At 41.8% G+C, this 27571-nt stretch overlaps 2 protein-coding genes across 2 annotated transcripts; one reads left to right on the top strand and one right to left on the bottom strand.

The window, feature by feature from the left end:
* Positions 1-85: 85 nt before the first annotated feature.
* On the bottom strand, positions 86-15348 carry Glod4 (glyoxalase domain containing 4). The gene is made up of 9 exons (XM_042693743.1): positions 15218-15348; positions 13069-13118; positions 11441-11561; positions 10327-10471; positions 4722-4858; positions 2895-2981; positions 2528-2641; positions 2353-2439; positions 86-371 (listed from the first exon to the last, which is right to left on the bottom strand). Exons 1-9 carry the CDS (start codon positions 15305-15307, stop codon positions 306-308), a joined length of 897 nt encoding a protein of 298 aa, XP_042549677.1. The 5' UTR covers positions 15308-15348; the 3' UTR covers positions 86-305.
* Positions 15349-15410: 62 nt separating this feature from the next.
* On the top strand, positions 15411-26988 carry Mrm3 (mitochondrial rRNA methyltransferase 3). The gene is made up of 4 exons (XM_042692035.1): positions 15411-15731; positions 15992-16236; positions 21005-21172; positions 25519-26988. Exons 1-4 carry the CDS (start codon positions 15418-15420, stop codon positions 26043-26045), a joined length of 1254 nt encoding a protein of 417 aa, XP_042547969.1. The 5' UTR covers positions 15411-15417; the 3' UTR covers positions 26046-26988.
* Positions 26989-27571: the final 583 nt, after the last annotated feature.

Below are 27571 nucleotides of genomic sequence, written 5' to 3' on the forward strand. Positions count from 1 at the left end.
AACTAAGGTTAATATGCCTCAGAGCTGCCCATTATGGACAAATCTAATACAGTTGCACATAGATGTGCCATTCCAGAAACAGTGAAGCTTACAACAAAAATTCTCCTTTATCTAGAGTGATGATAATTCGATTTCATTTCTAAAGTATACCAGAGGTTTTTCAAAGGTTGAAATACATGTCTTCCCCATCCAGGTCTCCTTGCTTACACAGGACATAGCAGAGTGGTAAGAGCATTTATTGTAAATGGGCACATCAGCTCTCACAGATGCTGAACAAGAATCATTGCTCTATATGAGGTATTCCATTAAGCTGAAGCTTTTGGTTTCTTTCTGGTAGCAAACCACTCATCACTTTTATCTGCTGCCATTGCCTGTAGAAACACAAAAGGGGTATGCATTTGTTCCAAGTCTGAGGAAAAATGGATACAATATGCTTTGCAACTCACTTCACTGTCCACAGTGAAAAAAAATAACATCATTCAGTGTAGAGCACCTTGTTCAACATGACAGGAGATGCTATGAGTACTGAGTCATTGCTTGGTGATCCTTTATATGCATAGTAAAGACTTTGCAAAGTATGCAGCTGGGAAGTGTGGGTGGCTGCTGCTAAGAGAGCAGGAACCATGTGTGCCAGGCTGTGGGTCTTTGGTAGAACAAGAATCTTTTTGTATATGTGTGCCAGTCCTGGGTCTTGAACTCAGGGCTTGAGCTTTTTTGCTCAAGGCTAGTGCTCTACCACTTGAGACACAGCTTCACTTCTGACTTTCTAGTGGTTAACTGGAGATAAGAGTCTCACAGACTTTCCTTCCTGGGCTGGCTTCGAACTGCAACCTTCAGATCTCAGCCTCCTGAGTAGCTGGGATTACAGGTATGAGCCACCAGTGTGACAGCTAAGAAACTCTTTAAAAAACATGTACAACAAGTGAAACTCTCATACACTTAAGGTATTTGCCTGTATTCTTATGAAACATGCTCAAACAACCCCTACAGGATACCTAAATAGTATCTGTAACTTAATGCTTTCTCATTCTTAACTTTTTTGTAGAGCTGAGATAGAATCCGGACCTTACGCTTGCTAGGCCAACAATGTTCCACTGAGCTACCCTGAACTGCTGCTTTTGTCTCAGTACTTATCGTATGCAACAGCCAAACTAGCACAAATTCCTTTTATGTCATCAGAATTTCAGATAGGTTTGTTCTTGTCTTTGACCTGAGCAACATCTTTATGTAACACTTTAAAATTTCCTTATTAGGTCAAGAACTTTCAAAAACTTTCTTTTAGGTATAAAACAAGCACTATACAGCTTCTCTTTAGCATATTCAAATCACCAGTACAACTACTTTTATGTTTGGGGACTATTATTAAGTTAGAATAAGGGTCACTTGAAATCAAGCACTGACATATCAGGACAATTAACCTAATAAGATGCCATAAACTGACTAATGGAGAAGGAGCATAGAGTATGTGTACCTTGGACAAAAAAAAAAAAATGACTCATGTCCCAGGTGGGGCAGAGGAGGAAAGCAGGAATCTCATCATGCTGCTCAGAACTTAAAATGCATATGAATAATTAATTTCCAGAATTTCAATTTAAGTATCTTGGGATGGAGTTGACTGTAGATAACTGAACCACAGAAAGAGAAACTGCAGTTAGGGACTATTACGGTGTAATTACTTTCGACAGCTGTTTGGCACTTTCATATAGAGTAAAAACAAATTCTAGTGGGTATTTACCCAAGAGACATAAAACATGTACTACAAGAAGATTTAAACAAAAATATTCAGAGCAGTCTTCCTTAGAATAGATAAACATCTGGAAACAACCCAAATGGTCGTCATCACAACAATAAGCAAGTTTTTAATCCCATAAAAAAGAGTAACACTCAGCAAGGAAAAAATAAATACAATCTATACAATTACATGGAGGATTCTCAAAAATGTTTTTGTTCGGGGAAACAAGCCAGGCACAAAAAATACTTAATGAATGAGTCCATTTGTGTGAAATCCAAAAACAAAACTGACCTATGGTGCCAGAATAGCAGCTGCTTCTGGGAGAAGGTGTCATAAAGACTCAAGGAGGGACTTCTAACACTATAGGAGAGTTACTCGAAGGAGAGGCTTGTCAGTGACATGAAAGTGTGAAGGAAAGAGTCAAGCAAATTTGCCAACTGAGAAGTTCTTGAGATTCTACTTTCCGATGATAAAGCTTCAAAGGGCTCTATTTTCTATGTTTCCTACATTGATTAACATTAACTGAGCCTCTGTTATGCCCACAATGTTCTAGGCTTTATAAACCACACATGCCACCCCCATTTGGCCATTAATGACAGAAGTAGGGAAAGGAGACTCACATCATCCAGTAATTTGCTCCCTTCTGGATCCATCTTAGAAAGTTCTCGAAAAGCTTCATCACCAACAAAGCAAATTTCATGTCCATCCTTTATCAATAAAGAGAAAAGTAATTTGGCAAAAAACATCTCTGAAGAAAGCCCTGAACAGCCTGTTCCCTTGTTAAGTAATACTCACAGGGTCAGCCAGAATGACTACTTGTACAGTTGCCTTGCCTGGGGTGTCCAGACTCACCAAAGGAGTCAGGATCTTCTGCTTCTCCCTTTTCATCAAGTCCTCTAAATCTGGCAACTTGAGGAAAGCAAGAAGGCAAGGTGAGCAAGGGCCATGGATGAGTTTTATGGCATAGTCCTCATTAGCCTAAGACTATCTGGTCAGAAAGAACCAAGTTACCACTTGTTTGATTTATTATCTCAATGTTCTCGAAACAATCGTTAAACCTGATACCAAAGGCACAATCAGAATGAACCTAAGGAATAAAGGGCAAGGTTCTCAGCCAACAAGTGAGAGAGCCTTCACATTTGATCAGGTTAACTAACAGTACCTCTTTCTGGGGACAGGAAAAGGCAATTCTTCCAAAGGCTGCTGCGTGATCCACTGCACCCTTGATGCCCTGAAGCTCCAGCTTACACTGAAAAGAAAAAGGAGAGTGGGCTTGGGCCTTCAGACAAGTAGTTTATGCATATAATAAAAAAGAAAAGCCAATAAAATACCAAAACCTCTCAAAGTCTGTACTGGTGGCTCATGCCTATAATCCTAGCTGCTCAGGAGGTTGAGATCTAAGGATCTTGGTTTGAGCCAACTGGGGTGGCAGCAAAGTACATGAGACTCTTAGCTCTAATTATCCACTCAAAAGCCAGAAGTGAAGCTGTGGCTCAAGTAGTAGAACATTATTAGCCTTGAGCAAAAAAGTTCAGGGACAATGCCAGGTACTGCGTTCAAACCCCAAGACTGGCATAAAACCAAAACCCAAACCAAAAAAAATACCCCTCCAACCAAGGGCTAGTGGCTCATGCCTATAACCTACCTACTCAGGAGGCTGAGATCTAAGGATGGAATTCAAAAACCAGGCCAAGTAGAAATGTCCAAAAGACTATCTTCAATTGACCAGGGGGAAAAAAAAGCTGGGTTGGAGATGTGGCTCAATTGGTAGAGTACCATTAAGAATAAAAAAAACCCAAAGTGTGAGGCCCTGAGTTCAAACTTAAGAACTAGCACAAAAAAAATCTGAACTAAGACTAGAACAGGGTACCAGTGGCTTACACATGTAATATTAGCTACTCAGGAGGCCGAGATCTAAGAATCATGGTTTGAAGCCAGCCCAGGCAGGAATGTCCATGAGAGTTTTGTCTCCAATTAACCACTAGAAAACCAGAAGTGGTTCTGAGATGCAAAGACCCTGATTGAAAAAGCTCAAGGACAGTACCCAGGCCCTGAGTTCAAGCCCCATAACTGACAAAAACAAAAACACTAAAAGAATACAGTAACAATTAAGTCTCTCTCTTACTCTCATCACAGAGGCAACCATTATTTCTGTGTATCTTGCTAGACACAGTGCATGCATTTCTTTCACACAAATTCAGATATCAGCACCATTACACGTAATTCCATCCCTGTTCTTCTCCTCTTAATGCTACCACACAAGTAAAGACTTGCCTCAGTATTTTTGATAGCTGAAGAGTAATCCATCCTGTGAGTAAATAAAAAATTGAAATATTCCTCTAATCTAGACAAAGAGGTTTTTATCTTTTGCTATTATAATCAATAACTGATTAACTCATACAATAGCTAAACTTGATACCTAAGCCACTACCAAAATGAATCTAAGTATAAACTAATGCATAAGTATGATGAGTATAATCTACAACATTGCAAAGAATAGAATTTCTGGAAAAAAGTACAAGGACTAATTCAGGTTCAAATGCTAGTTATTAAAAAATATGTATGAAAATAGATGATGTATAAATCTTGTGTGTATCTCTTCTAACTAAGCAATTCCACTTTCTAGAGTTTTATGCTTGCTAGGTACATATGCTCTACCATTTGCCCTCCCCTCTCTGCCCCTTCCTTTCTTTCCCTCCTTTCTCTTTCAGTGCTGAAGATTAAGCCCAGGTTCTCAAGCTTGCTAGCACTTAGCCATACCCTAGCCCATTCCCCTTCTAAAAGATTATATACCCATATAGAAACAAAGGTAGTTTCTAAGACTCTACCTTAGAGATTAATGTTATTACAATGTTTTATTTTCTTCTTTTTGTTTATTTGCTTAAATACTGAATCACTGTAAGGAAGTTTTGGGAACAACCTTCATGTTAACTTTATCTATAAGCTAAACTGAAAATGAGAGATGTTATTTTTATTCAAGATTACCCACCTGATTATCAGCATAACCTAGCAAAGCCCTTTGCTTCTCCTCATCTTGTTCATAAATTTTCATTCCCAGTAGATTAGACCAATAGTTCAAGGACTTCTGAAGGTCAGACACTGCTAGAGTTACTTTTAATACTGGGTCTATAGAATAATAAAACAGCAGAAATTTGTTAGTTCAGTGGAATAAGTTTTAAAAAGGCCAAAAACAGTTTAAAACAACTACAAGAACTTAGTTTATAGGGCTAGGATGTAACTTGGTGCTGGATTGTATGCCCAGAATGCACAATGTCTTAGGTTTGATTTCCAGAATACATTCAGCTGGGTACAGGTGGCTCACATGTGTAAACCTAGCTCCTCAGGAGCCTGACTCTGAAGATAACAGCTCAAGGCTTTCCTGGGCAGGAAATCCATAAGATTTTATCTCCAATTACTACCAAAAAGCTAGAAATGGAGCTGTGGTTCAAGTGGTAGAGCAGTAGCTTTGGGCATAAAAGTTCAGGGACATTGCCCAGGCCCTGAGTGCAAGCTCCAGGACCAGCACAAAAACAAACAAAATAGCCAGGTGCTGGTGGCTCATACCTATAATCCTAGCTATTGAGGAAGCTGAGATCTGGATCATGGTTCAAAGCCAATTCAGGCAGGAAAAGTCCATGAGACTCTTATTTCCAATTAACTGCCAGAAAAACAGAAATGGATCTGTGGCTCAAAGTGGTAGAATGCTAGCCTTGAGCAAAAGAGCTCAGGAACAGCACAGAAGCTCTGAGTGCAAGCCCCATGACAGACAAAAAAAAAAAAAGAAAAAAAGAATACATTCAATAAATGGCAGTAAGACAATCACTTGGTGAAAAAAAGGCACATATATGAATTAAATTAAAAAATGTATTCCTGATGGGTTAAAGGATTAAATTTTAAAATGAAATGAGAAAATACTAAATACAGGTAATCAGATGATGATTTATACAAGTTTGTGTTGAAGAAACATTTTTTTTCTTTATTTTTTTGGTGCTAGTACTGAGGCTTGAACTTAGGGCTAGGTGTTGTCTCTTAGCTTTTTCTGCTCAAAGCTAGTGCTCCACAACTTGAACCATACTTCCACTTCTGGCTTTTTGGTGATTAATTGGAGATAAGTCTCACAAACCTCTCTGCTTGGGTTTAGGCTTCAAACCATGATCCTCAGATCTCAATCTTTTGAGTAGCTAGGATTACAGGTGTAAACCACTGGCACTTGGTAGATTTTTCTTTAAATCTGACTTCAAAGCTTAAAAAACCATCAAGAACAAAACCCTGTTGGGTTAATTATACAAAATAGAAAATTCATGAATAGTCCAAAAAAAGAATTCCAGAGCTGGGCATTTAGAGCACTTGCCTAGCCATGTGCAAGGACTTGGCTTTCATTTCCAGCACTGCAAAAAATAATAAATAAAATTATGATGAAAAGTAAAGAGTAAACAAAGTAGGGGGAGAGTTTCATAACGTATAGGACAAACAATATGTAAATCATGTTAAGTTCTCATAGGAAAAAGATGAAAATCCCAGAAAATTGGTAAAAGACACAAAGTGTTAATCCACAAAAAAAAAAAAAAAAAAAAAAAGAGAGGCTGAGAAGGTGGCTCAGTGGTAGAATGCTTGCCTTGCATGCATGAGGCCCTGGGTTCGATTCCTCAGCACCACATAAGCAGAAAAAGCCAGAAGTGGCACTGTGGCTCAAGTGGTAGAGTGCTAGCCTTGAGCTGAAGAGCTGAGGGACAGTGCCCAGGCCCAGAGTTCAGGCCCCAAGACCAACAAAATAAATAAATAAAATAAAACAGCAAATATTATAAAAAAAAAAAAAAGAGAAACTGGAATGGTCCATGAACATAGGAATAACTATTCAGTCTGACAAATAATTTTATTGGACACAAAATTATCTTTTCATTATCAGTATTTTTTTCTCAACACATAGTTTTAAGTTATGTTCCCAGTTTTATTTTGTGTAGGGAAATTAATCATGTATACGGGTAGGGTGTAAACTAGTTTACTTCTGGGCAAGGATGTGATAGAATGTATCAGTAGCTTTTGATGGACATTGTTGAAAGAATGCATCAAAAGCTTTAAAAATGTACATTTCTGAAATAGCAAGTCCTTTTTTTAGCAATTCAAAAAAATAAAAGTGAATGTGTGGAGAGTTTTCAGCAGGAAGACATTCCCACAGTGTTGCCCAGAACAATGAAACACTAGGAACAACATAAACATCCAACAATACAGAATTGTTTAATTTCCCACAGCAATGGGATTCCTGTAATGGCTTAGAGAGAGATAGATCATTACATAGTCTGATAAAAGATTAAAAAGATATACTCTGAAAATTTCACAGTAGTTATTTCTGAGCATGTGGGTAGTATTTGTGTGTGTGTGTTTGTGCAAGAAAAATATTATTTATAAAAAGAAAAACTGTTACACCCTAACATTTAGCACTAGTACTGGGATGGAGTTCAGTCATAAGCATACTTGGCATGCTTGAGGCTAAGGGTTCAATACCCAGCTCAAAAAAAAAAAAAAAATTCCTCAAAATATAGAATACCTAGCTAGGCCAGGTATAGTAGCTCAAGCTTATTTTATTTTTTTTGGTCGGTCATGGGGCTTGAACTCTAGGCTTAGGCGCTGTCCCTGCACTCTTCAGCTCAAGGCGAGCGCTCTGCCACTTCCGGTTTTCTAGTGGTTTATTGGAGATAAGAGTCTCACGGACTTTCCTGCCAGGGCTGGCTTTGAACCACGATTCTCAGATCTCAGCTTCCTGAGTAGCTAGGATTACAGGTGTGAGCCACTGGCACCCGGCTGTGGCTCAAGCTTATAATTCTAGCTACTTGGGAGGTGTAAATCTGCAGAATTAAAGTTCAAGGGCAGAAAAAGAAAAAAAGCCTCACAACAACAAAAGAAAAAAAAAAAGAAGGAAAAAATCTTCATGGGATTCCATCTCAACCAATGGCTGGGCACAACTGTACATTTGTACCTATCATTCCAGCTATGAGGGGAAACACAAATGGAGGTCTATAGTCCAGGTTGAAAATGGGAAAATGAGACCCTCTTCCAAACATAACCAGTGCAAAAAGCGCTGGAGATGTGGCTGCTCAAGTGGTAAAGGGCCTGCCTAACAAGTACAAAGCCCTGAGTTCAAACCCTAGTGCTACAAATAAATAAAATTAACAGGAGGAAGCATGGATTTTGCCTACCATCCCATCCCCTGGGGAATGTCTTACATTTCTGGCTTAGAGAGAAGAGGAACTTCTAAATATCACAGAGGATCGCTGGGTGCCAGTGGCTCACGCCTGTAATCCTAGCTACTCAGGAGGCTGAGATCTGAGGATCTTGGTTCAAAGCCAACCCGGGCAGGAAAGTCGGTGAGACTTTTATCTTCAATAAACCACCAGAAAACTGGAAGTGGCGCTGTAGCTCAAGTGGTAGAGTGCTCACTTTGAGCTGAAGAGCTGAAGGGACAGCACTCAGGCCCAGAGTTCAAGCCCCACAACGGACAAAAGAAAAAAAAAAAAGAAAAAAAAATCCCAGTGGACTCTAATCTCTAGGCCACTGTGTATTCTTTGATTTGCAAGCTTATGACCTAACATTAGGGAAAACATTTTATATTGTACAGTGAACATATTGTAAAGAAGGGCAATGCCATAACAAGGCCATGGAGTTCTCTTCAGTGTCTCCTCCTGCAGGTTCAATTTTTGTTTTCTCCACTGATTTCAAAATCAGTAAATTTCAGTTGACACAGAACCTTCAGGGGTTTGGGGACACAAATGAGAACAAGCTAAAGTACACAGGAGGGAGTGATTGACAAATGCCAGAAAGACCACAGAACTTGCTGTATTGGATACAGGAACTTAGTCCTCCAAAGTGTTGCCATTCCAGAGGACAAAAACATTTTGAAGCTCTCCATTAGTCAAGTCCAGGCTGAGTATACCTTATCTGAAATTCAGGGGACCAAAGGTCCCCTGAAAATCTATACAGAACTCTCCACTGGCTATCAATTATCCAAAAATTCCAAAATCTGAAACATTTTGGCAAGTGACACGGTACTGAAGGCGTGATATTTTAGGTTTGGGAGCATTTGGAATTTTTGGAATAGGGATACTTGCTTTATACTGAAGTATCAAAATTGTCCAGTGGAGTTGGTTTGAATCAAGTAAGGTTTAAAATCAGTATATAAATAATTGCCTATCAATAACAATAACCATAAAAATCCCTGGAGTCACTAGTGAAGCATAGAAATATTCTCTCTCAGCAAGTCTAACCACCCACATTAGAATGGATTTTTTGTGATTTTTTTTTTTTTCTTGCTGAGTACCAGATGAAAATCAAGTAGCATTAAACACTGTTAGCAGACTCAGCATTTGAGACCTGAAGCAGAACAATGGAGGGAAGAATTTGACTTTTAGGGTTCTCATCTCAGGTCTTACAGGCATATACTCCAGTGAAATAGCAGTCAGAGTTGCCCTTCCTCTTCACCAGCATTTTACTTCTTTTCTTCATTCATTCATTCATACGTTTTATTACAGAGGCTGTTGGATTACCCAAGATAAGATCATCTCCTCAGTGAATAAAAACATACCTTTCCAGGTTTCCCTCCTGCTCTGGGAAGCAGTCATTGTGATGCACTGACTTTGCTAGCATCCGCTATCATTGGGGACCAGCACTGGAGTTTAGGAAACTGATCCCAGCTCAATGGATATGGCTAGCTGGTCAGGGATAAACCTAGTTCTCTTGTCAATGATCAGTTTGGAAAGTCAGATAGAAGAATTCATAAAAAGTTTTCTCTGTTCTTTTAAAAGAGCAGTAAATGCTGTTAGCTCACACATATAATCCTAGCTACTCAGAGGCTGAGATCTAAGTATCACAGTTCTAAGCTAGCCCAGATAGGAAAGTCTGTGAGACTCTCATGTCCAATTAAATACCAAAAAACCTGGAAGTGGAGCTGTGGCTCAAGTGGTAGAGCACTATCCTTGAGCAAAAAAGCTTAGGGACAGTGTCTAAGCCCTGAATTTAAGCCCCAGGACCGGCATGCATGCATGCATGCACACCAACGCGCAGGTCCACTCATACACATACATAAACAAGCAAGTAAGAAATAAGTTCTCTGTCTCATACCTTAAGAGAATTTGGGAGGATGTAGCCCCAACTTTTACTGCTAGCCATCCTACATTCATGACAGGACCAGGTTTAAAAGACATATACTAAGTACAGAGAAAACCAAGAGAGAAAAATTGGGTTCTTGATACCGTGGCTGAGCTGCTGAATCAATGGACCCTGAATCTTTCCTATCTGTAAATACCTGCTGGGATAGCTAAAAATCTGGTTCTAGATTGAGTTAGCTTTTCTATTACTTAGAGCTGAAAGAATCCTAAACAGACACATTATCTCTAGGGCACAACCAGTCTACATTCCCTATAGTTACACATTAACATACATTAATATGAGAGTAAAATTTCTCAGACAACAGGTAAAAGCAGTAGTTTGTGAAGGACATGCCCTGTCAATATAGAAAAGTGTATAATAAACAACTCTAGTTCCTTCTCTCCTTCTATCAAAGATGCCTTTATATAAGTTTTTACCAGTCCTGGTGTAATTACCTGACTGAGGGAGACTTTGATTCTGCAAATAGAACTTATATCCTCCTGGGGCCTTAGTTTCAAAAACTCCTTCTTCAACTTCACTGAGGGGCCACTCCAGTTTCCTGGCATTGTTGACAGCCTGGCTAGAAGCAATTGTGATTCCCTGTAACAGACAATAAAACACACACATAATCACAAGAGATCTTTTACACAAAAATCCCACTACCTTCAGGCTAAATCACTTAAGATTTAATTGACATTCAATCTCTCTTAATTTTTCAAGTAGGTTTTGGAAGTTTCATCTCACAAAGATAAAGACCTTTAGGGATGACAGGACAGAAGTTCAAATATCAGTGAAGTTCAATCCATTTGACACCAAATTTTCTACAAATTTTCAATATGTAGCAAGTTTTCATCTTACCTTGATCTGCCAACTGTCAGCTACTATTTAAAGTGATGTTTTTAGTTTTGCTCTGTGTGTGTGTGTTGCTAGGGATTAAACGCAGAGCTGTGTGTGCTAGCCAAGAGCTACATCCCCAGACCAATCTTTATATTTAAAAAAATTTAAGCCAATTAGGAAGCACTCTAAATTTAATCAAAATACCTTATAATAAATAATGAATAAGGCAGCTTCATTTCGAACCTGGATTATTACAGCCCTTTCTATTCCAGTCCTACCAATCTCTAACCCACTCTGCAGCCACAGTAAATGTCAAAATGCAACCTAAAGCCTGTTCTCAAGACAGCTGTCAATCTTGTTTAGCCTCTGCTCAAAATCCTTGATAGCTCTTTATTTTACTTGGATTGTTTATAATGGCCATTTTTTTAGACAAGTTCTAGATAGACCAGGTTGGCCTCCAACTCAAGATCTTCGAGCCAGTGCTGGAATTATAGGCATATGTCAACACACTTAGCTCCCTGCCACTTCTGACGCATCGCTACGCTTCTCTATTCTAGCCACACTGGCTTCAAGGCTCTTCCTTGCACATTCTCTCTCCTCCAACACACACATGGCTAATTTCCTTACTTGCCTTGAATTTTTGCTCTAGTGTCATCTCTTTCACTGACACCCTATTCCAAATTACAATAAGCCATCTGCCAAACAAAAATTTGCTGGGAGAGTGATATTTACCATGAAGTCATTGCCAAGTTTGTAGTTGCCAATGCCATAATTGTATGTTAGTTCTGCAACAAAATGATCGTCCTCAGGCCCAAATCCTACCATTGTTTTACTCCACTTCCCATCATAAGGCCTAGATAAAGGAAAATATATGAATGCAGTAATCACAGGAAAAAATCTGCTTCAGGCTTTTCTCAGAAAACTACGGACAGAGGTGGGCAGCCACTGCTGTTCTATAGATTCTCATAGGATGAGATGACCTCAGATGGTACACTCAAAATAGTGTTCATGGGCCCAACTATAAGCCTTACCTCATCTATTTCATATCTGTTTATTTGAGGGAAAGATTTGTTTACCTTTTCTTTAAAGCAGGGAAAGGAATCCTAAAGGCAATTTTCCAATCTGACTTTATTTCTTCTTATATCAATTGGTAAAAATACAAATCTCAACAGGCTTTGGAATTTTCTACTTGTTATGAATCCTAAGCCTTGAAAATTATTATTTTTTATTTATTTTTTTGTTGGTTGTGGGGCTTGAACTCTGGGCCTAGATGCTGTCCCTCAGCTCTTCAGCTCAGGGTGCCAGTAGCTCATGCCTATAATCCTAGCTACTCAGGAGGCTGAGATCTGAGGATCGAGGTTCAAAGCCAGCCGGGACAGGAAAGACCGTGAGATTCCTATCTCCAATAAACCACCAGAAAACCGGAAGTGGCGCTGTGGCTCAAGCGGTAGAGCGCTCGCCTAGAGCTGAAGAGCTGAAGGACAGCGTCCAGGCCCAGAGTTCAAGCCCCATGACCAACCAAAAAAAAAAAAAATATATATATATATATATAAACACACACACACACACACACACACACACACACACCATTTGTTCTTTGCTTATTCTTTTCCTAGAGCTCCTAAAATCTTTTCTAATATGGTTATCTTTTGTAGTTCATAGTGATCCCTTCCCAGAGTTTATAAAGAACTGACAGAGGGTGAGGCCCTCTGATAGCCTTAGGATGGGGGGTGGTTACCAGAAAGGCCAAGTGGCTAGAAGCCTAGAACATCTAGCCCCAAACACCTTTGGGAAAGTAAAGTGCTGAAGATTAAGCTCTATTAATTTATGTAAAAGCTACTAAACATTGAGATTTCATGAACCTCTGAGCTGTCAAACACATGGAGGTACTAGGAAGGTGGCATACTCAGGAATAGTATGAAAGCTCTGTGGCTTCTCTCTCCCATACCTTGCTCCATGCATCTGTTCTCTTTTGCCCTTCCTGACTTGTATCTGTCACAGTAAGCCAGGAAGTGTAAATAGTGTTCCCCCGAGTTCTGTGAGCTGTTCTAGCAAATAACATAAGGAAGGAGCTGTGAGAACCCCAGATTTATAGCCATTCAGTCAGAAATACGAGAGGCCTAGATTTGTGATTGGCATCTGTAATGAGGACACTCTTATGGGACTAAGCTCCTAACTCATGGGATCTGACAAGTAGATAAAGAATTGAATAAAATCCATCACCTGGTTGGTATTCAAAGGTGGAAAGTTGCTTAGTGCCTCCTTAATTTACCCCCACTGCTTTATACTCATTCTGACAAACTTCCTTCTGTTCTGGGGTATTTTTTCAGAGCCTAAAAGAGATTTTTAAGATATCATACCCATTACAAGTAGCTTTGCAGCCTTCTTCAAATTCTTCATGCCGAAGAACCTGATAAGGAAATCAGTACAAATTACAAAGTTTTACTGCATTGCAAATACCACATTTAGTACAAACCAAAGGTCAAAAATATCCATATTGTCTTTTTATAAACTTTATTAAAATTTTTTTTAAAAGGGAGCCGGGTGCAGGTGGCTCACGCCTGTAATCCTAACTACTCGGGAGGCTGAGATCTGAGGATTATGGTTCAAAGCCAGCCCAGGCACAAAAGTACATGAGACTCTTATCTCCAATAAACCACCAGAAAACCAGAAGTGGTGCTGTGGCTCAAGTGGTAGAGCACTTGCCTTGAGTTGAAGAGCTGAGGGACAGTGCCCAGGCCCAGCGTTCAAGCCCCACAACCAACAAATAAAGTAAAATAAAAGGAAATGTATACCTTTCCCAGATGTAGTAGGGCCTGAGTGCACCTATAATCCTAAATATTCAGGAAGCTGAGATATGAGGATCATAGTTTGAAGCCAGCCAGGGGAAAGAAAACCAGTGAATCTCTTATGTCCAACTATCAAAAAACCCAGAAGTGAAGCTGTGGCTCAAGTAGTAGAGCACTAGACACAGGCTCTGGGAACAAGCACCAGGACCAGCATAATAAATAATACATACATATATACATACATACATACATACATAAACACAGAATAGCTTGACAACCGGCTACCAAACAAATGGTGACATCTCTTTAGGTTAGGTTAGGAAGCAGTGCTGTAGTGAAAAAAGTGTCATTCTCAGCACTAGAGAAGTATGATTTGCAGTTCTGGCTGATATGTGGTAGTGTGTATCCCTGAGTAATCTCTGAGTCTCAGTTTCCTAATATGACAGTGAATATTAATAACCTGCTCCTCATTTCCATTCTTATATGATCCTAGACCATAAGATCTTAGGACACGTAATTTGCATCTTTGTGGCCAGAGCTCAAAATAGCAACCTGAAACATAGCAGATATTTACTTAAATGACTGCTGAGCCCATGTGACTCCCTTTGAACTCCACATCTCCTGCACGGTCTCTCTATATCATCTCTCCAATAAACGGAACTCCTACTGGAAAGCCTTCCTCATTGATGTGGAGTTCCCCAATAACTTCCATTAAATAACCCCTGAAAAACCACAGGGTTGGAGACAGGCCTCAGAGTACTGGGGAGAATGGATTTCGACCATCTACTCAGATCTGCACTGTAGTAAGCAAAGTACAAGATTTTGTGCGCACCCCTTGATAAATGCACTTTCTCTCGTTGTTTGTTTTGGGGTTTTCTGTTTGTTTTTGTTCCAGTACTGGGGTTTGAACTCAGGGTCGTGAGCTCAAACTCTTGCATAGCCTTTTCCACTCAAAGCTGGTGCTCTACCACTTGAGCCACACTGAGCCACATCTTCACTTCTGGCTTTTTGTTAGTTGGCGATAAGGCTCTTGGATTTGCCCAAGCTGGATCCGAACCTCGATCCTAAGATCTCAGCCTCCTGATTTACAGGCGTGAGCGACCAGCTCCCAGCAATAGGTGCACTTTAAATAGGCTGATTATCTTAACGGAGAAGCTACGAATCTCAGGAGACTAGGTTATTAAGCAGAGAGCCTTACATAAGTTTTTGCATGTCTTTCTCAATAGACTGTAATCTCCCCATGAGCAGAAGCGCGATAAACATTTGTAAAAGAACTTAAAGAGGGCAGGGAAGGTGGCTCAGTGGTAGAGCGCTTGCCTTGCATGCATGAGGCCCTGGGTTCGATTCCCCAGCACCACATAAGCAAAAAGAAAAAAGCCAGAAGTGGCACTGTGGCTCAAGTGGTAGAGCGCTAGCCTTGAGCTGAAGAGCTGAGGGACAGCGCCCAGGCCCAGAGTTCAGGCCCCACAACCGGACCAAAAAAAAAAAAGAACTTAAAGAACGAGTGCACATCGCTGGCACGGGCGGACTCGCTCAGAGACTACTCAATCCGCAACCAGGGGCCCACACGTCTCCCCTAGCTAAAAACACTGCGGTGCCACAGCAGAGTTCTCGGCCTACGTCCGACACCCCACGGCTGAGGTTCACGACACACCCGCCAGGCGCAGCTCAGCACCCTTCCCAGACTTGCGCGCCAGCCCTTGTCGGCCCAGGTCTGCACCTTCATCCCCAGGACATCCCGAAAGAAACGCGCCGTCTGGGAACGGTTTCCCACTTTGAATACGAAGTGCAGAGCTCGGCGAGCAGCCATGACTCCCACCGCCGAAGCGACCAAGCTCGCACAACGCCGCCCCGCCCACAGGTGGCGCGACTGGCCGGTGACGTCAATAGTCAGCGACGGCGCGCCTCGACGCAAGGAAGATGGCGGTGCTGGCCAAGAGCTTGAGATGTGTGTTGAGACCGTTGCTGCCTTTGGTTCAGATTTGGGACCTCGACGCGCGGCGCTGGGTCCGGGCACTTCGACGAAGTCCTGTGAAAGTAATGTTTCCATCCGGAGAGGTGCTGGAGCGGAGGCGTCTTCCCAGGAAACAGCCCCACGAGTTAGCGTCCGAGGCCAAGTCCCAGGGGCAGAAACCTAAACCACCGCCTAAGATGTCCTCATCCCAGACACCTCGTTCCTGGGAAGAGACAGGGCTGCGCTACGATAAGGCCTATCCCGGCGACAAGAGGCTGAGGTGATGTACCTGACGCTTGTCGACTGTCTCCATTTTTCCCCCCTACCTTCACTGCGGGCCTATAGCCCTCTCCCTTACAGAATCCTTCCAGTAGACACTCCGCAGGTTCTTGATGTTTTTGTTTTGTATTATTTGTATTATGCAAAATAAGAATCCCCTTTAGAATTTCTGTCTCTGAGAAGTCTGAACTAGCTGTGTCTCAATCATGATATCGGTATTCACCCATCTTTTCTTCTTTTTTTTTTTTTTCCCATTCACAGTAATGTGATGACAATAGTTAAGTCCAGACCATTTCGGGAAAAGCATGGGAAGATCCTGCTGGAAGGTCATAGGCTGATTGTCGATGCTCTCAAGGCTGGAGCTGTGCCCAGCGTTTTCTTTTTTAGCCGTCTGGAATACATCAAGGAGTTGCCAGTCGATAAGCTGAAGGGTGTCAGCCTCATTAAGGTGAAATTTGAGGATATCAAGGATTGGTCCGATGTAGTAGCACCACAAGGAATAATGGGTCAGTGATTACATAGTGTTGTCCATAGGTGTAGAAACCTAGAATTTGTTTTTCATACTTAAGACAAATCTCACTTAAACCCAGCTCAAAATATTACTGCCTAATCTAAGAAAACCTATGTATTTTAAGATACTTACAGTGGAGACTGAAGCCAATTTCTTACCATCTATAATGTGTCTCTCTCTAGTCTCTAGGAAGAGCCACACTTCTTCAGACTTTGTGTTCTTAGGGGATTTGTTCCAGCCTTTAATATCAGACTAAAAATTAAAGAACTTTTTGAAAAGTTTAGCTCTCCATTTTCACAAAACTTGTGTTAGTATGGTAATAACTGACCTTCCTTGAGACCATTATTTGAGAAGAAGGTATAAAGAGAACAAAGTTGGAACTTTTTTTCCCTGTTTAGACTAATGAATAGATAACTGTCTTCTAGGAGTTTTCTTTATCTGGTTGAATGAACTTAAGGTTTTATGTGACCACAGAGTCTGCTACAACTTAGGAAGCCTTTTATCTTCATCCTCTCTTTTTTAAGTTTTTTGTTTAAATAATGCTATTTCATCTTTTTTTTTTGGGGGGGGGGCGGGAGGTCCGGTCGTGGGCCTGAACTCTGGGTCTGGGTGCTGTCCCTCAGCTCTTCAGCTCAAGGCTAGCGCTCTACCACTTGAGCCACAGCGCCACTTCTGGCTTTTTTCTTTTTATGTCGTGCTGAGGAATCGAACCAAGGGCCTCATGCATGCAAGGCAAGTGCTCTACCACTGAGCCACCTTCTCAGCCCACTATTTCATCTTATTACAGAGGTGGTGTGGAGCCCATGACCTCTCACGTGCAAAGCAAGGGCTCTGCACGGAGCTGCATTTCCCACCCCTCAAGGTGTTTTTTGAGATTGAGTCTTGCTATGTAGTCCAGGCTGGTCTCCTTCCTCTGCCTCCTTATCACAGGTATGGGTCACCACGGCCAGCTCTTTACACCTTGTTTGACATTGGCATTAAATATTTAAGATATGAGAACCAAATGGCAATAAACAAAGAGGTTTCTGAGTAAGGGATGTTGGAGGAGAAAGAGTTACTTTCAAAGTTTTCAGTTTAGGTCAAGGTCACCTCTATCAGTTGTACAGTGTGTGTTCCCTATTTGGGTTCATTGTGTGATTCCATCCTTGACTATGCAGCCATTTACAGAGAGAAAAATTCTAGGGGACTATCTATTCTCTTGTCCTGCAAGTCCCAGATTTTTGCCCTTCCATGTGGAGCTCTTAGTCCCAAGATGCAATACTAAAGAACTCAGGAGTTGCTTATCTACATAACCATACTCTGATTTGCTGTACCTATTTAATCCCTACTCTGTTCTTCAACTGTCACTCATTTTTAAGATGTGTGCTACTTTAGGCATGTGTGCTAGCATGGCCAGCCATCTTGGACTTATGTAGCTTCCGTAGTGGTAAATGATTTCATCATTTCATGTTTTTTGTAAATATATATTAATTAGCTTACCCATACATTTTAGATCTGAGGAGGGGAGAGAGTAAGAGGAGACATAGAAACTAGCAGTACTTGTCAAACTTCAAGTTCTCTAGTAATGTAAATAGAACCTTGAGAAGAAATGGGTTCTCATCACCACAAATGTCCAAGTAAAATTAAAGGCCTCCTGTTGGGTTCAGTACAATATTATTTTAAACAGGTCTCCTGTTGGGTTCAGTACAATATTATTTTGTTCATTTCCTAACTTATAACTTTGGTAGTAACTTGTTTATTGAAGTGACTATATAAAGCAGTATGCCTATAAAATTTAAAACTACAGTTTTTTTTTTTAGCAAGTTTACAAAGGGAATTGATTTTTTTATTTGATAATAAGATCTTAAAATGTGTCTGGCCTAAAAAATGTTCCATGCTATTATCACCTCTCCTACTACACTAAAATTCATAAAGAAATTTGCTGTGGCTGTGTGGCTCATCCATGGAATTAACTTCCAATTAACACCATTGGAATTTCATATACTCAGGCCATTTTTATTTTAGAATTAGCCTTTTCTCAATTTCTCCCTTTTCTGCTAAATCCTTTCCCTTTGTAAGCTAGAGGGTATAGTGTAGTGATTTTTTTTTGGGGGGGGGGTCCGGTTGTGGGGCCTGAACTCTGAGCCTGGGCACTGTCCCTCAGCTCTTCAGCTCAAGGCTAGCACTCTACCACTTGAGCCACAGCACCACCTCTGGCTTTTTTCTTTTTGCTTATGTGGTGCTAAGGAATCGAACCTAGGGCCTCATGCATGCAAGGCAAGCGCTCTCCCAGCCCTAGTGTAGTGATTATTAAGCAGAGAACTTTCATTAAGAAAGCCAGTTACGTTTTTTGTTTTTCCAGCTATCCTAAGCCCCTTGAAAGAGCTTCTCCAGCTTCCAGACATTCAGCATGAGATTCTTATGACTCAGTTCCTCCCTCCACTCACAGACCCTTTATAAACTGTCCTAGATGTTGCTTCCCAGCTGGGATATTTTAAAAAGGAGTCATCACCTTGATGCTTTTTTTGGGGGGGAGGAGGGAGGGTGGGTCGGTTGTGGGGCTTGAACTTGGCCTGGGCACTGTTCCTGAGCTCTTCAGCTGAAGGTGAGTGCTCTACCACTTGAGCCACAGTGCCACTTCCAGTTTTCTGGTGGTTAATTAGAGGTAAGAGTCTCACAGACTTTCCTGTCTGGGCTGGCTTTGAACCACAATCCTCAGACCTTAGCCTCCTGAGTAGCTAGGATTACAGGCATAAGCCACCAGTTCTTGGCTACTTTGATGCATTTGAGTTATTCTGTTTTTTGTCCATTGTGGGGCTTGAACTCAGGGCCTGGGTGCTCTGAGCTTTTTTTTTTTTTGGGTCCGGTCGTGGGGCCTGAACTCTGGGCCTGGGCGCTGTCCCTCAGCTCTTCAGCTCAAGGCTAGCGCTCTACCACTTGAGCCACAGCGCCACTTCCGGCTTTTTTCTTTTTGCTTATGTGGTGCTGAGGAATCGAACCCAGGGCCTGGAGCATGCAAGGCAAGCGCTCCATCACTGAGCCACCTTCCCAGCCCATGTCTCTGAGCTTTTTTACTCAAGTCTAGTGTCCTTCCACTTTGAGCCACAGTGCCACTTCCTGTTTTCTGGTAGTTTATTGGAGACTCAGCCTCTTAAGTAGCTAAGATTACAGATGTGAGCCACCAGCACCTGGCTGCATTTAAGTTTTTAAATTGAGATTCTTTTTTTCCAGGAAATATGCCAATGAATAAGAGAAAAAATTAAAGGAATATAAAGGATTGATAACTGGTGTTTAAATATTAAGTTCAATTAAAAAACGAACACCACCTATTGGGAAAATGGAACAAGAAACATTTAAGGAGAGAGTGTGAAGAAACTTAACAGAAAAGGGTCACAAATGATCAGTTGTATTGGGAAGATGTTCAACCTTCCTGGAAATTAGGAAAAATGCTATGTTTGTCTTCTGTTTCTTTTTTAAATGCCATTTGACAAATTGAAACAAATTTGCCCTCTGTTGACCTGGGAGACAGGTATTCATTCATGTGTTTCAGCTTGAATAAAGTAACACATTCTTTTTTGTACTCAAAAAAGAGTATACATACACTACTTACCCATTTGCTTATCCTAGAGGGATTTTTCAGACATAGAGACAGAGTCACACAGGGATATTCATTGTTACGGTTTGTAAATAATTTAATTGTTAGTACGGAAAGAGAAATGAACTGTAGTACCTTCATATTCAAACTGCAACAGTTAGAGTAAGATAGCTACAAGCATACTAGCATGGTAAGTAAGTTCTTCATACATATTGAGTACATTATAGAACAATATTTAGGATTTTTTTTGTTTGTGGTGTTAGGTATGGAATTAAGGGCCTTGTGCATTTTAGACAAGCAGTCTGCCATTGTGTTATGCCCCTAGTCCTTGTTGGTTGGTTGTTTTTGTGTTGGTCCTGGGTCTTGGACTCAGTGCCCAAACCACTTAAGCCACAGCTCCACTTCCAACTTTTTATTTTTTTTGGGGGGGGGGGGGGAGGAGTCTGTTCATGAGGCCTGAACTCTGGGCCTGGGTGCTGTCCCTTAGCTCTTCAGCTCAAGGTTAGCGCTCTACCACTTGAGCCACAGTGCACTTCCAACTTTTTTCTTGTTGCTTATGTGGTGCTAAGGAATCGAACCCAGGGCCTCATGCATGCAAGGCAAGCGCTCTTCCACTGAGCCACCTTCCCAGCCCCACTTCCAACTTTTTGTGGGGAGTTTGTTGGAGATATGAGTCTTTTAGACTTTCCTGTCCAGTCTGGCTTTGAACCTTGATCCTCAGATCTCAGCCTCCTAAGGAACTAAGATTACAGGCATGAGCTACCAGCACTTGGCTGTCCTTGTTTTTTGTTTTTTGTTTTTTTTGGGTTTTTGAGACAGGATCTCATTATGTAGCCCAGGCTGGCCTTGAGCTCGTGATCCTCTTGCCTCAGCTTTCTGTGTGTTTCAGTTGTAGACATGTGCCACTATGCTGGGCAAATGTGTATTTTTATGTTGAAAAAGCACTTATGTATGGCTAGGTATGCCCATGTAGGGTAGGCACACAGTCTGAAAGGATATACTTCAAGAGGAGAAGAGACGAGACTGAGTGAGAATTGGTACTGGTAGAATTTTATGTTGGTTGAATTTTTCGTCAGAGTATATTTGTATGTTTCATGTGCAAATGCATAAATAATTGTAAATAAATGAAAAGTCAATTTATTCCCAGTGCCCACATCAGACAAATTAATTTCCTGTGTTGTTTCCTCAGGGATTTTTGCCAAACCTGACCATGTTAAGATGACATATCCAGAGTCACAGGTTCACAACTCACTGCCATTATTGTTGATTTGTGACAATCTCCGTGACCCTGGGAACCTGGGGACAATTCTGAGATCTGCAGCAGGGGCAGGCTGCAGCAAAGTATTGCTTACAAAAGGTAAGAACAGGGCTGTGAGTGTGGCTTAGTGGTAGAGTGCTTGCCTCACATGCATGAAACTCTGGGTTCAATTCCTCAGTACCACTTAAACAGAAAAAGCTCAAGTGGTAGAGTGCTAGCTTTGACAGTGCTTAGGCCCTGAGTTCAAGCCCCAGGACTGGCAAAAAAAAAAAAAACCCCAAAAACCAAACAAAAAAAGTAAGAATAGCCGGGCACTGGTGGCTCATTCCTGTAATCCTAGCTACTCAGGAGGCTGAGATCTGAGGATCGCGGTTCAAAGCCAGCCTGGGCAGGAGAGACTGACCGTGAGACTCCTATCTCCAATAAACCACCAGAAAACCGGAAGTGGTGCTGTAGCTCAAGTGGTAGAGCGCTCGCCTTGAGCTAAAGAGCTGAGGGACAGCGCCCAGGCCCAGAGTTCAAGCCCCATGACCGACCAAAAAAAAAAAAAAGTAAGAATACCCATGACCAGGTAGATTGGCCCACCACTTTTGTGTAAGCTAGGGCTGTGAACAGACATGTTTTGAAGATATTCCTGTTTTTTGTTTTTTTAGTTTTTGTTATTGCTCTTGTCAGTTGTGGGCCTTGAACTCAGGGTTTGGGCACTGTTCCTGAGTCTTTTTGTGTCCAAGGCTAGCGCTCTACCACTTGAGCCACAGTGCCACTTTTAGTTTTGAGTGGTTAATTGGATGGAGATAAGAGTCTCATGGGAACTTTTCTGTCTGTCTGGCTTCAAACCACAGTTCTCAGATCTCAGCCTCCTGAGTAGCTAGGATTATAGGTGTCAGCTACTGGCACCCAGCCCCTTAGTAGTTTTATGCCCATAAACAATGTTGACAAACGTCAGTTCCTTCATCTGTATGACAGGAATAATAGAATCTTCTCCATATGTTCATTTTGAGAACTACTTTCCTGGCACAGTGAATACTTGAGCCAATATTGGTTGATTTTTTAAAAATTACTTTGAAATCTAAATTATTAAGAAAAGGATTTAAAATCTAGCCAGGTACCAGTGGCTCAAGCCTATCATCATAGCTCAGGAAGCTAAGATCTGAAGCTCGTAGTTTGAAGCCAGCTGGACAGGAAAGTTTACCTCCAATTGGCCACCAAAAAGCCAGAAGTGGAGCTGTGCCTGAAGTGGTGTCACAAAGAAAACAAAAAAATTTTAAAATCAGAGTAAAGAAATTGATGTCTGTTTTTTGTTTTTCTTCTGGTACTGGAACAGGAACTCTGGCCTCAGGCTCACTTGGCTTGTTTGCTTGCAACTGGCAGGCAGTCTGCCACTTGAACCACACTTCTACTTTCAGCTTTTTGCTGGTTAGTTGGAGATAGACTCTCACTGACTCTTCTGCTAGGATGGGTTCAAATCCAAGATCCTTCAGGTCTCAGCCTGTTGAGTAATTAGGATTACAACCATGCTTGAGACTTTTTTTTTTTATCGTATGGATGCCAGTTTTAACACTTGGTTTTATGTCTTGTATTTAATGGCCTTGAGTTCTCAAGTTGTTGAGTATATGGGACCTTCCTAATCCTTGAGCGAGAGGAATGCTGGTATCAAAGTGATTATGCTGTTGTGATACATTTCCCTTACCCTCAGGGAAATGTAGTCATGCACAAATTAGCCTCATTACATTTCTCTCCTTGCCTGAAGCAGGGATTAATAAACTTGGTTACTCAGACTTGCCAAGCAGTTGGGACATGCCTAAAATGCCTGTCGCACCCTGGGAGTAGAAGAGCATATCATTCATTAGAAACACCATTAAATGTAAACTAATAGTGACAGCTATTGCTGAGACTTGCCTAAATTGCTCCTTTCAACTCTTCCTGGAAATGCCTTCGTGGAGTACAGTTCTGTGCCAGGGTGAGATCTTGGTTCTGGACTCCATTATCAGTACTCCACCCACTCCACAGATAGTAGGAACGTAATGCTAACCCTATGTTTTTCTCATTGATACTAGGACTGGAGTGAAAGAGGAAAGAGTATACGAAATACTTGTATAACCCAGTGTCCGGGACAGAAAAAGGAAGAGCCAAGAGCCGGTGGCTCATGCCTCTAATCCTAGCTACTCAGGAGGCTGAGATCTGAGGATCATGGCTCAAAGCTGGCCTGAGCAGGAAAGTCCATGAGGCTCTTATCTCCAAGGAATCACTCAGAAAACCGGAAGTGGTGCAGTAGCTTTAATGGTAGAGCACTAGTCTTAAGCTGAAGAGCTGAGGGACAGTGCCCAGGCCCAGAGTTCAAGCCCCATGCCGACAAAAAAAGGGGGGGGAGCAGGAAGAGGAAGGAAGTCTTAACTTTACTCTCCACTAAGTGAAGGACCAGACTAGACAGCTAAGCCATCCTTTTTTGTTTGTTTTTTTTTTTTTTTGGGGGGGGGGTCCGGTCATGGGGCCTGAACTCTGGGCCTGGGCGCTGTCCCTCAGCTCTTCAGCTCAAGGCTAGTGCTCTACCACTTGAGCCACAGTGCCACTTCCAGCTTTTTTCTTTTTTGCTTATGTGGTGCTGAGGAATTGAACCCAGGGCAAGGCAAGCGCTCTACCACTGAGCCACCTTCCCAGTCCGCCATCTTTTTTTTGGCTGGTCCTGGGACTTGAACTCAGGGCCTGGTGCTATCCCTTAGTTTCTTTTTGCTCAAGGTTAGCGCTCTACCACTTTGAGCTACAACACCACTGCCAGCTTTTTCTGAGTAGTTTATTATAGATAAGGGTCTCATGGACTTTTCTGCCCAGGCTGGCTTTGAACCACAATCCTTAGACCTCAGCCTCCTGAGTAGCTAATAGTATAGGTGTGAACCAACAGTGTCTGGCTCTTCTCCATGTTTTATTCTCCTTTCTAAGTCTGGGAGTTAGAGGAGGATGGCAGGTATGTGAGGTAGTCCTGGTGCAGTTCCCTGGTTAGTCATCTCTCTCAGCTTTCCCACAGTGAGAGTAGACACTGGAAAAGGTCAGGTGTCTGCTATGCAGCTAGTGTTAGATTTGACTACGCATGAGACTATTCTCCTAACCCTCTTACTGCTACATGAGAGAAAAGAGATGCAGGAGAGACAGGGCTACTGCTGGGTTAAGGCTCCAACTTCTCTGTGGGTTGCTGCATTTGCTTGCTACTGATGTGCTCCAATCTAGACTGAACATTAAAGCCAGAAGGGGGTCTAAATAATAAATCAGATTGTCTGTTTTGCTTAAATATCCTTAAATGTTATATTGTCTTCTGAAAAATAAATCCCAGATTTCTCAGTCTAGCATATTCAGCCTTCTTTAAAGAAGGCTTTGTCTCCTTTTCCAGCTGGCCTATTTACCTGCTTGCTCTCCTCTTTCTCTGAGTTGTCTTCTGCCTTTATCCTTCTCCAACAAGATCCTCTTAGTCAGGCACTGGTGGATCACACCTGTAATCCTAGCTATTCAGGAGGCTAAGATCTGAGGATCATGGCTCAAAGCCAACCCAGGCAAGAAAAGTCCATGAAACTCTTATCTCCAATTAACCACTAGAAAACCAGAAGGGGCGCTATGGCTCAAAGTGGTAGAGTGTTAACCTTGAGCAAAAGAGTGCATGGATAGGGCCCAGGCCCTGAGTTTAAGCCCCATGACCAAAAACAACAAGAAAAGATCCTCTTATTCTCTTATCACTTAGTAGCCAGACTCAAGTGACTCAAGCCTGTAATGCTAGCTACTTAGGAGGTGGAGATCGGAGGATCACAGTATGCCAGACCATACAGAAAAGACTAAATTTTAACTAATAGCTGGGCAAAGTGGCACATGTCTATTACCAAGCTATAGGAGAAGCAAAAGTAGAAGGATCGCAGCCCAACCTGACCTGGGCATAAAGCTAGACCCCGCCTGGAAAACACCAATGCAAAAAGTTGCTGCAGGTGTGGTTTAAGTGTATAGTGCCTGCCTAGCAATTGTGAGGCTCTGAGTTCAATCTCTAGTAATCCCCCTTAAAAAAATAAAAACAAAATGGCTTAGTGTCCTGTGTTCTTTTAGATATTCAGTGTTTTTCCTAAAAGCCCCACTTTGTATAGTGTTTGTTAGCCTGTTCATGCTTCTTTTACACCTGTTATTACTAATACTATAGTCACCTGATGAACTATTGTCCCATCACCTACTATGCCCTAGGAAGCGGGGGAGGCTTTTTTTGTTGTTTCTTATTGTATGATGTGTGTGTGGATAGTGTCATCTGGATGAGCAAAGTCTACTGTCAGTGCTTTTGAGGAATCCTACAGTCCCTGTTAACTCCTAGCTTAATAGAAACGCTTGTGCTATATCTCTTGATCCAGAATTTAATTCATTTACTCCACAGTCCTTTAGTATGGGAAGGTTTGTTAAATGTGTCCTCTCTTATTTTTTAGGCTGTGTGGATGCCTGGGAGCCAAAAGTGCTGCGGGCAGGCATGGGGGCCCATTTCCAGGTACCCATTATCAACAATCTAGAATGGGAAACAGTGTCCAATTACTTGCCCCCAGACACTCGAGTCTATGTGGCAGACAACTGTGGGCTCTATGCCCAGGCGCAAATATCTAATAAAGCCAATGACCACAACAAAGGGGCTGATCGGCGATTCCTGAAATTTCACAAGTATGAAGATGTAGACACTGGAACTGACAAAGACTGGCTCCCTGAACTGGAGGTCCAGAATTATGACATGGACTGGACAGAAGCTCCAGCAGCTGTGGTGATAGGTGGGGAGACCCATGGTGTGAGTCTGGAGTCTCTCCAGTTGGCTGAAAGCACGGGGGGCAAGAGGCTGCTGATTCCCGTCGCACCTGGAGTGGATAGCTTGAACTCAGCCATGGCTGCGAGCATCCTGCTTTTCGAGGCGAAAAGGCAGCTGCGGATAAGGGCAGAACTCATGAGTAGGAATAGGAGTTTCCACTGAGAGGGGCTTAGAAGTTCTCAGATAAAGGATGCCTCCATCCCCTGCTTCCCCATATGCCTGAGGAGGCCTGCAGAGTTAGAAACTGGCTTCCTGGGCCACGTAAGGGGTGGAGAGATGGAGGCATTGCTGCCATTATACAATGAATGGGAAAATAAGAATTTCTAGTAGTTTCTGCTTTTCCTCATAAGATCACATTTTTAAAATTTTTTTTATTTTTTGTGTGCTGGTACTGGGGCTTGAACTCAGGGCTTTTGACTTGTGATTTGGCTTGGCTTCCTTGACCAAGGTTTGTGTTCTACCATTTGTACCATACCTCTACTTCTCTTATGACAATGGAAGAAAGAGTCTGATAGACCCAAACTGGCTTTGAAACCTCAATCTTAGATCTCAGCCTTTTGAATAGCTAGGATTATAGGTGTCGTGAGCTATCAGTGACTGGCAGAATTCTTAAGATCTTCATTTCCTCCAATTTGGGGGTTAGGCTGTGTGTGTGTGTGCGTGCACACACACTAGAGGTGATTTACATAGCTATGTGCCAGTTTAATTTTGTCTATTTGGATTAATTGGGGTGTGTGGTTCAACTGGTAGAGCACCTGCCTAGCAAGTGTAAGTCTCTGTTCAAACCCCAGTATCCCCCCTCAAAAAATTGTCTTATTAAGGCTGGGGACATAGCTCAATTACAGCTGTGTGAATCTCTATGTTGTATTACTAGCACCTGAGGATGAGGAACATTTGCCCAGAAAGTTCCTTAAGGTACTACCCTTATAGAGTAATGGTCATCTTGGACCAGCTGGTTGGGGTGTATTTTGGATGAAGAAGTACTGGTTATAGGTTAGCTGAGTTACCATGTCTGATCATTGACCAATGAGAAATAAACTCCTGGGAAGTATGGAACCAGCAGATTGTATTAAAAATCAGATTGTATTAAAAATGTTTCATTTAAGTGTGATCTGTAGATCTCTATCTTTTCATCTTGAGCTTAGTATGACATTGTAATACACTAATAACCCAGGCACCTGAGGGTACAGTTGTGCATTCGATAGCTAGCTTTTCTTTGGGCTTGGTTGTGTTCAGGCCTTCATTTCAGCAGGACTGTTTATATCTCTCTATCTCTCTGTCTGTATGTATTTCCCCCTTCCCTTGCTGGAGAATAGTAGAAACAGTTAATTCACCAAGCTGAAAGTAACTTCTTGAGGACTATGCAGAAAAGGAAGAAACTGAACTTTATCCTGCAATCTCTAGGAATGTGTTACCCTTTTTGTCTGCTTCCTGGTGGTAGCCTTAGTTTTTAACACCTGGTTAAGTGAATGAGGTATTGACTTGGGTACATGGCATGCATACTGGTCACCCAGCAACATGGGGAAGCATAGTAATAGGATTGCAGCTGTGGCATAAAACAATATCCTACCTGGAAAATAACCAAGGCAGAAAACAGCTGGGAATGTGGCTCAAGTAGTAGAGTACCTATAAATTCAAAGACTTGCGTTCATTCCCCAGTACCACCAAAATGAATAAATAAGGTACTT

Source organism: Dipodomys spectabilis, unplaced genomic scaffold, assembly GCF_019054845.1.
Source record: "Dipodomys spectabilis isolate Male_0828 unplaced genomic scaffold, ASM1905484v1 ptg000004l, whole genome shotgun sequence".
NCBI lineage: Eukaryota > Metazoa > Chordata > Mammalia > Rodentia > Heteromyidae > Dipodomys > Dipodomys spectabilis.

Excerpts from the sequence above, each read along its gene's own strand:
- Mrm3 (XM_042692035.1), top strand. The coding sequence starts at position 15,418 with ATGGCGGTGCTGGCCAAGAGCTTGAGATGTGTGTTGAGACCGTTGCTG. Across the intron at positions 15,732-15,991 it reads CCCGGCGACAAGAGGCTGAG|TAATGTGATGACAATAGTTA; the intron begins GTGATGTACCTG and ends TCCCATTCACAG. Across the intron at positions 16,237-21,004 it reads AGCACCACAAGGAATAATGG|GGATTTTTGCCAAACCTGAC; the intron begins GTCAGTGATTAC and ends TTGTTTCCTCAG.
- Glod4 (XM_042693743.1), bottom strand. The coding sequence starts at position 15,307 with ATGGCTGCTCGCCGAGCTCTGCACTTCGTATTCAAAGTGGGAAACCGT. Across the intron at positions 2,982-4,721 it reads TAGGTTATGCTGATAATCAG|TGTAAGCTGGAGCTTCAGGG; the intron begins GTGGGTAATCTT and ends TTTTCTTTTCAG. Across the intron at positions 372-2,352 it reads GGAGCAAATTACTGGATGAT|GCAATGGCAGCAGATAAAAG; the intron begins GTGAGTCTCCTT and ends GTGTTTCTACAG.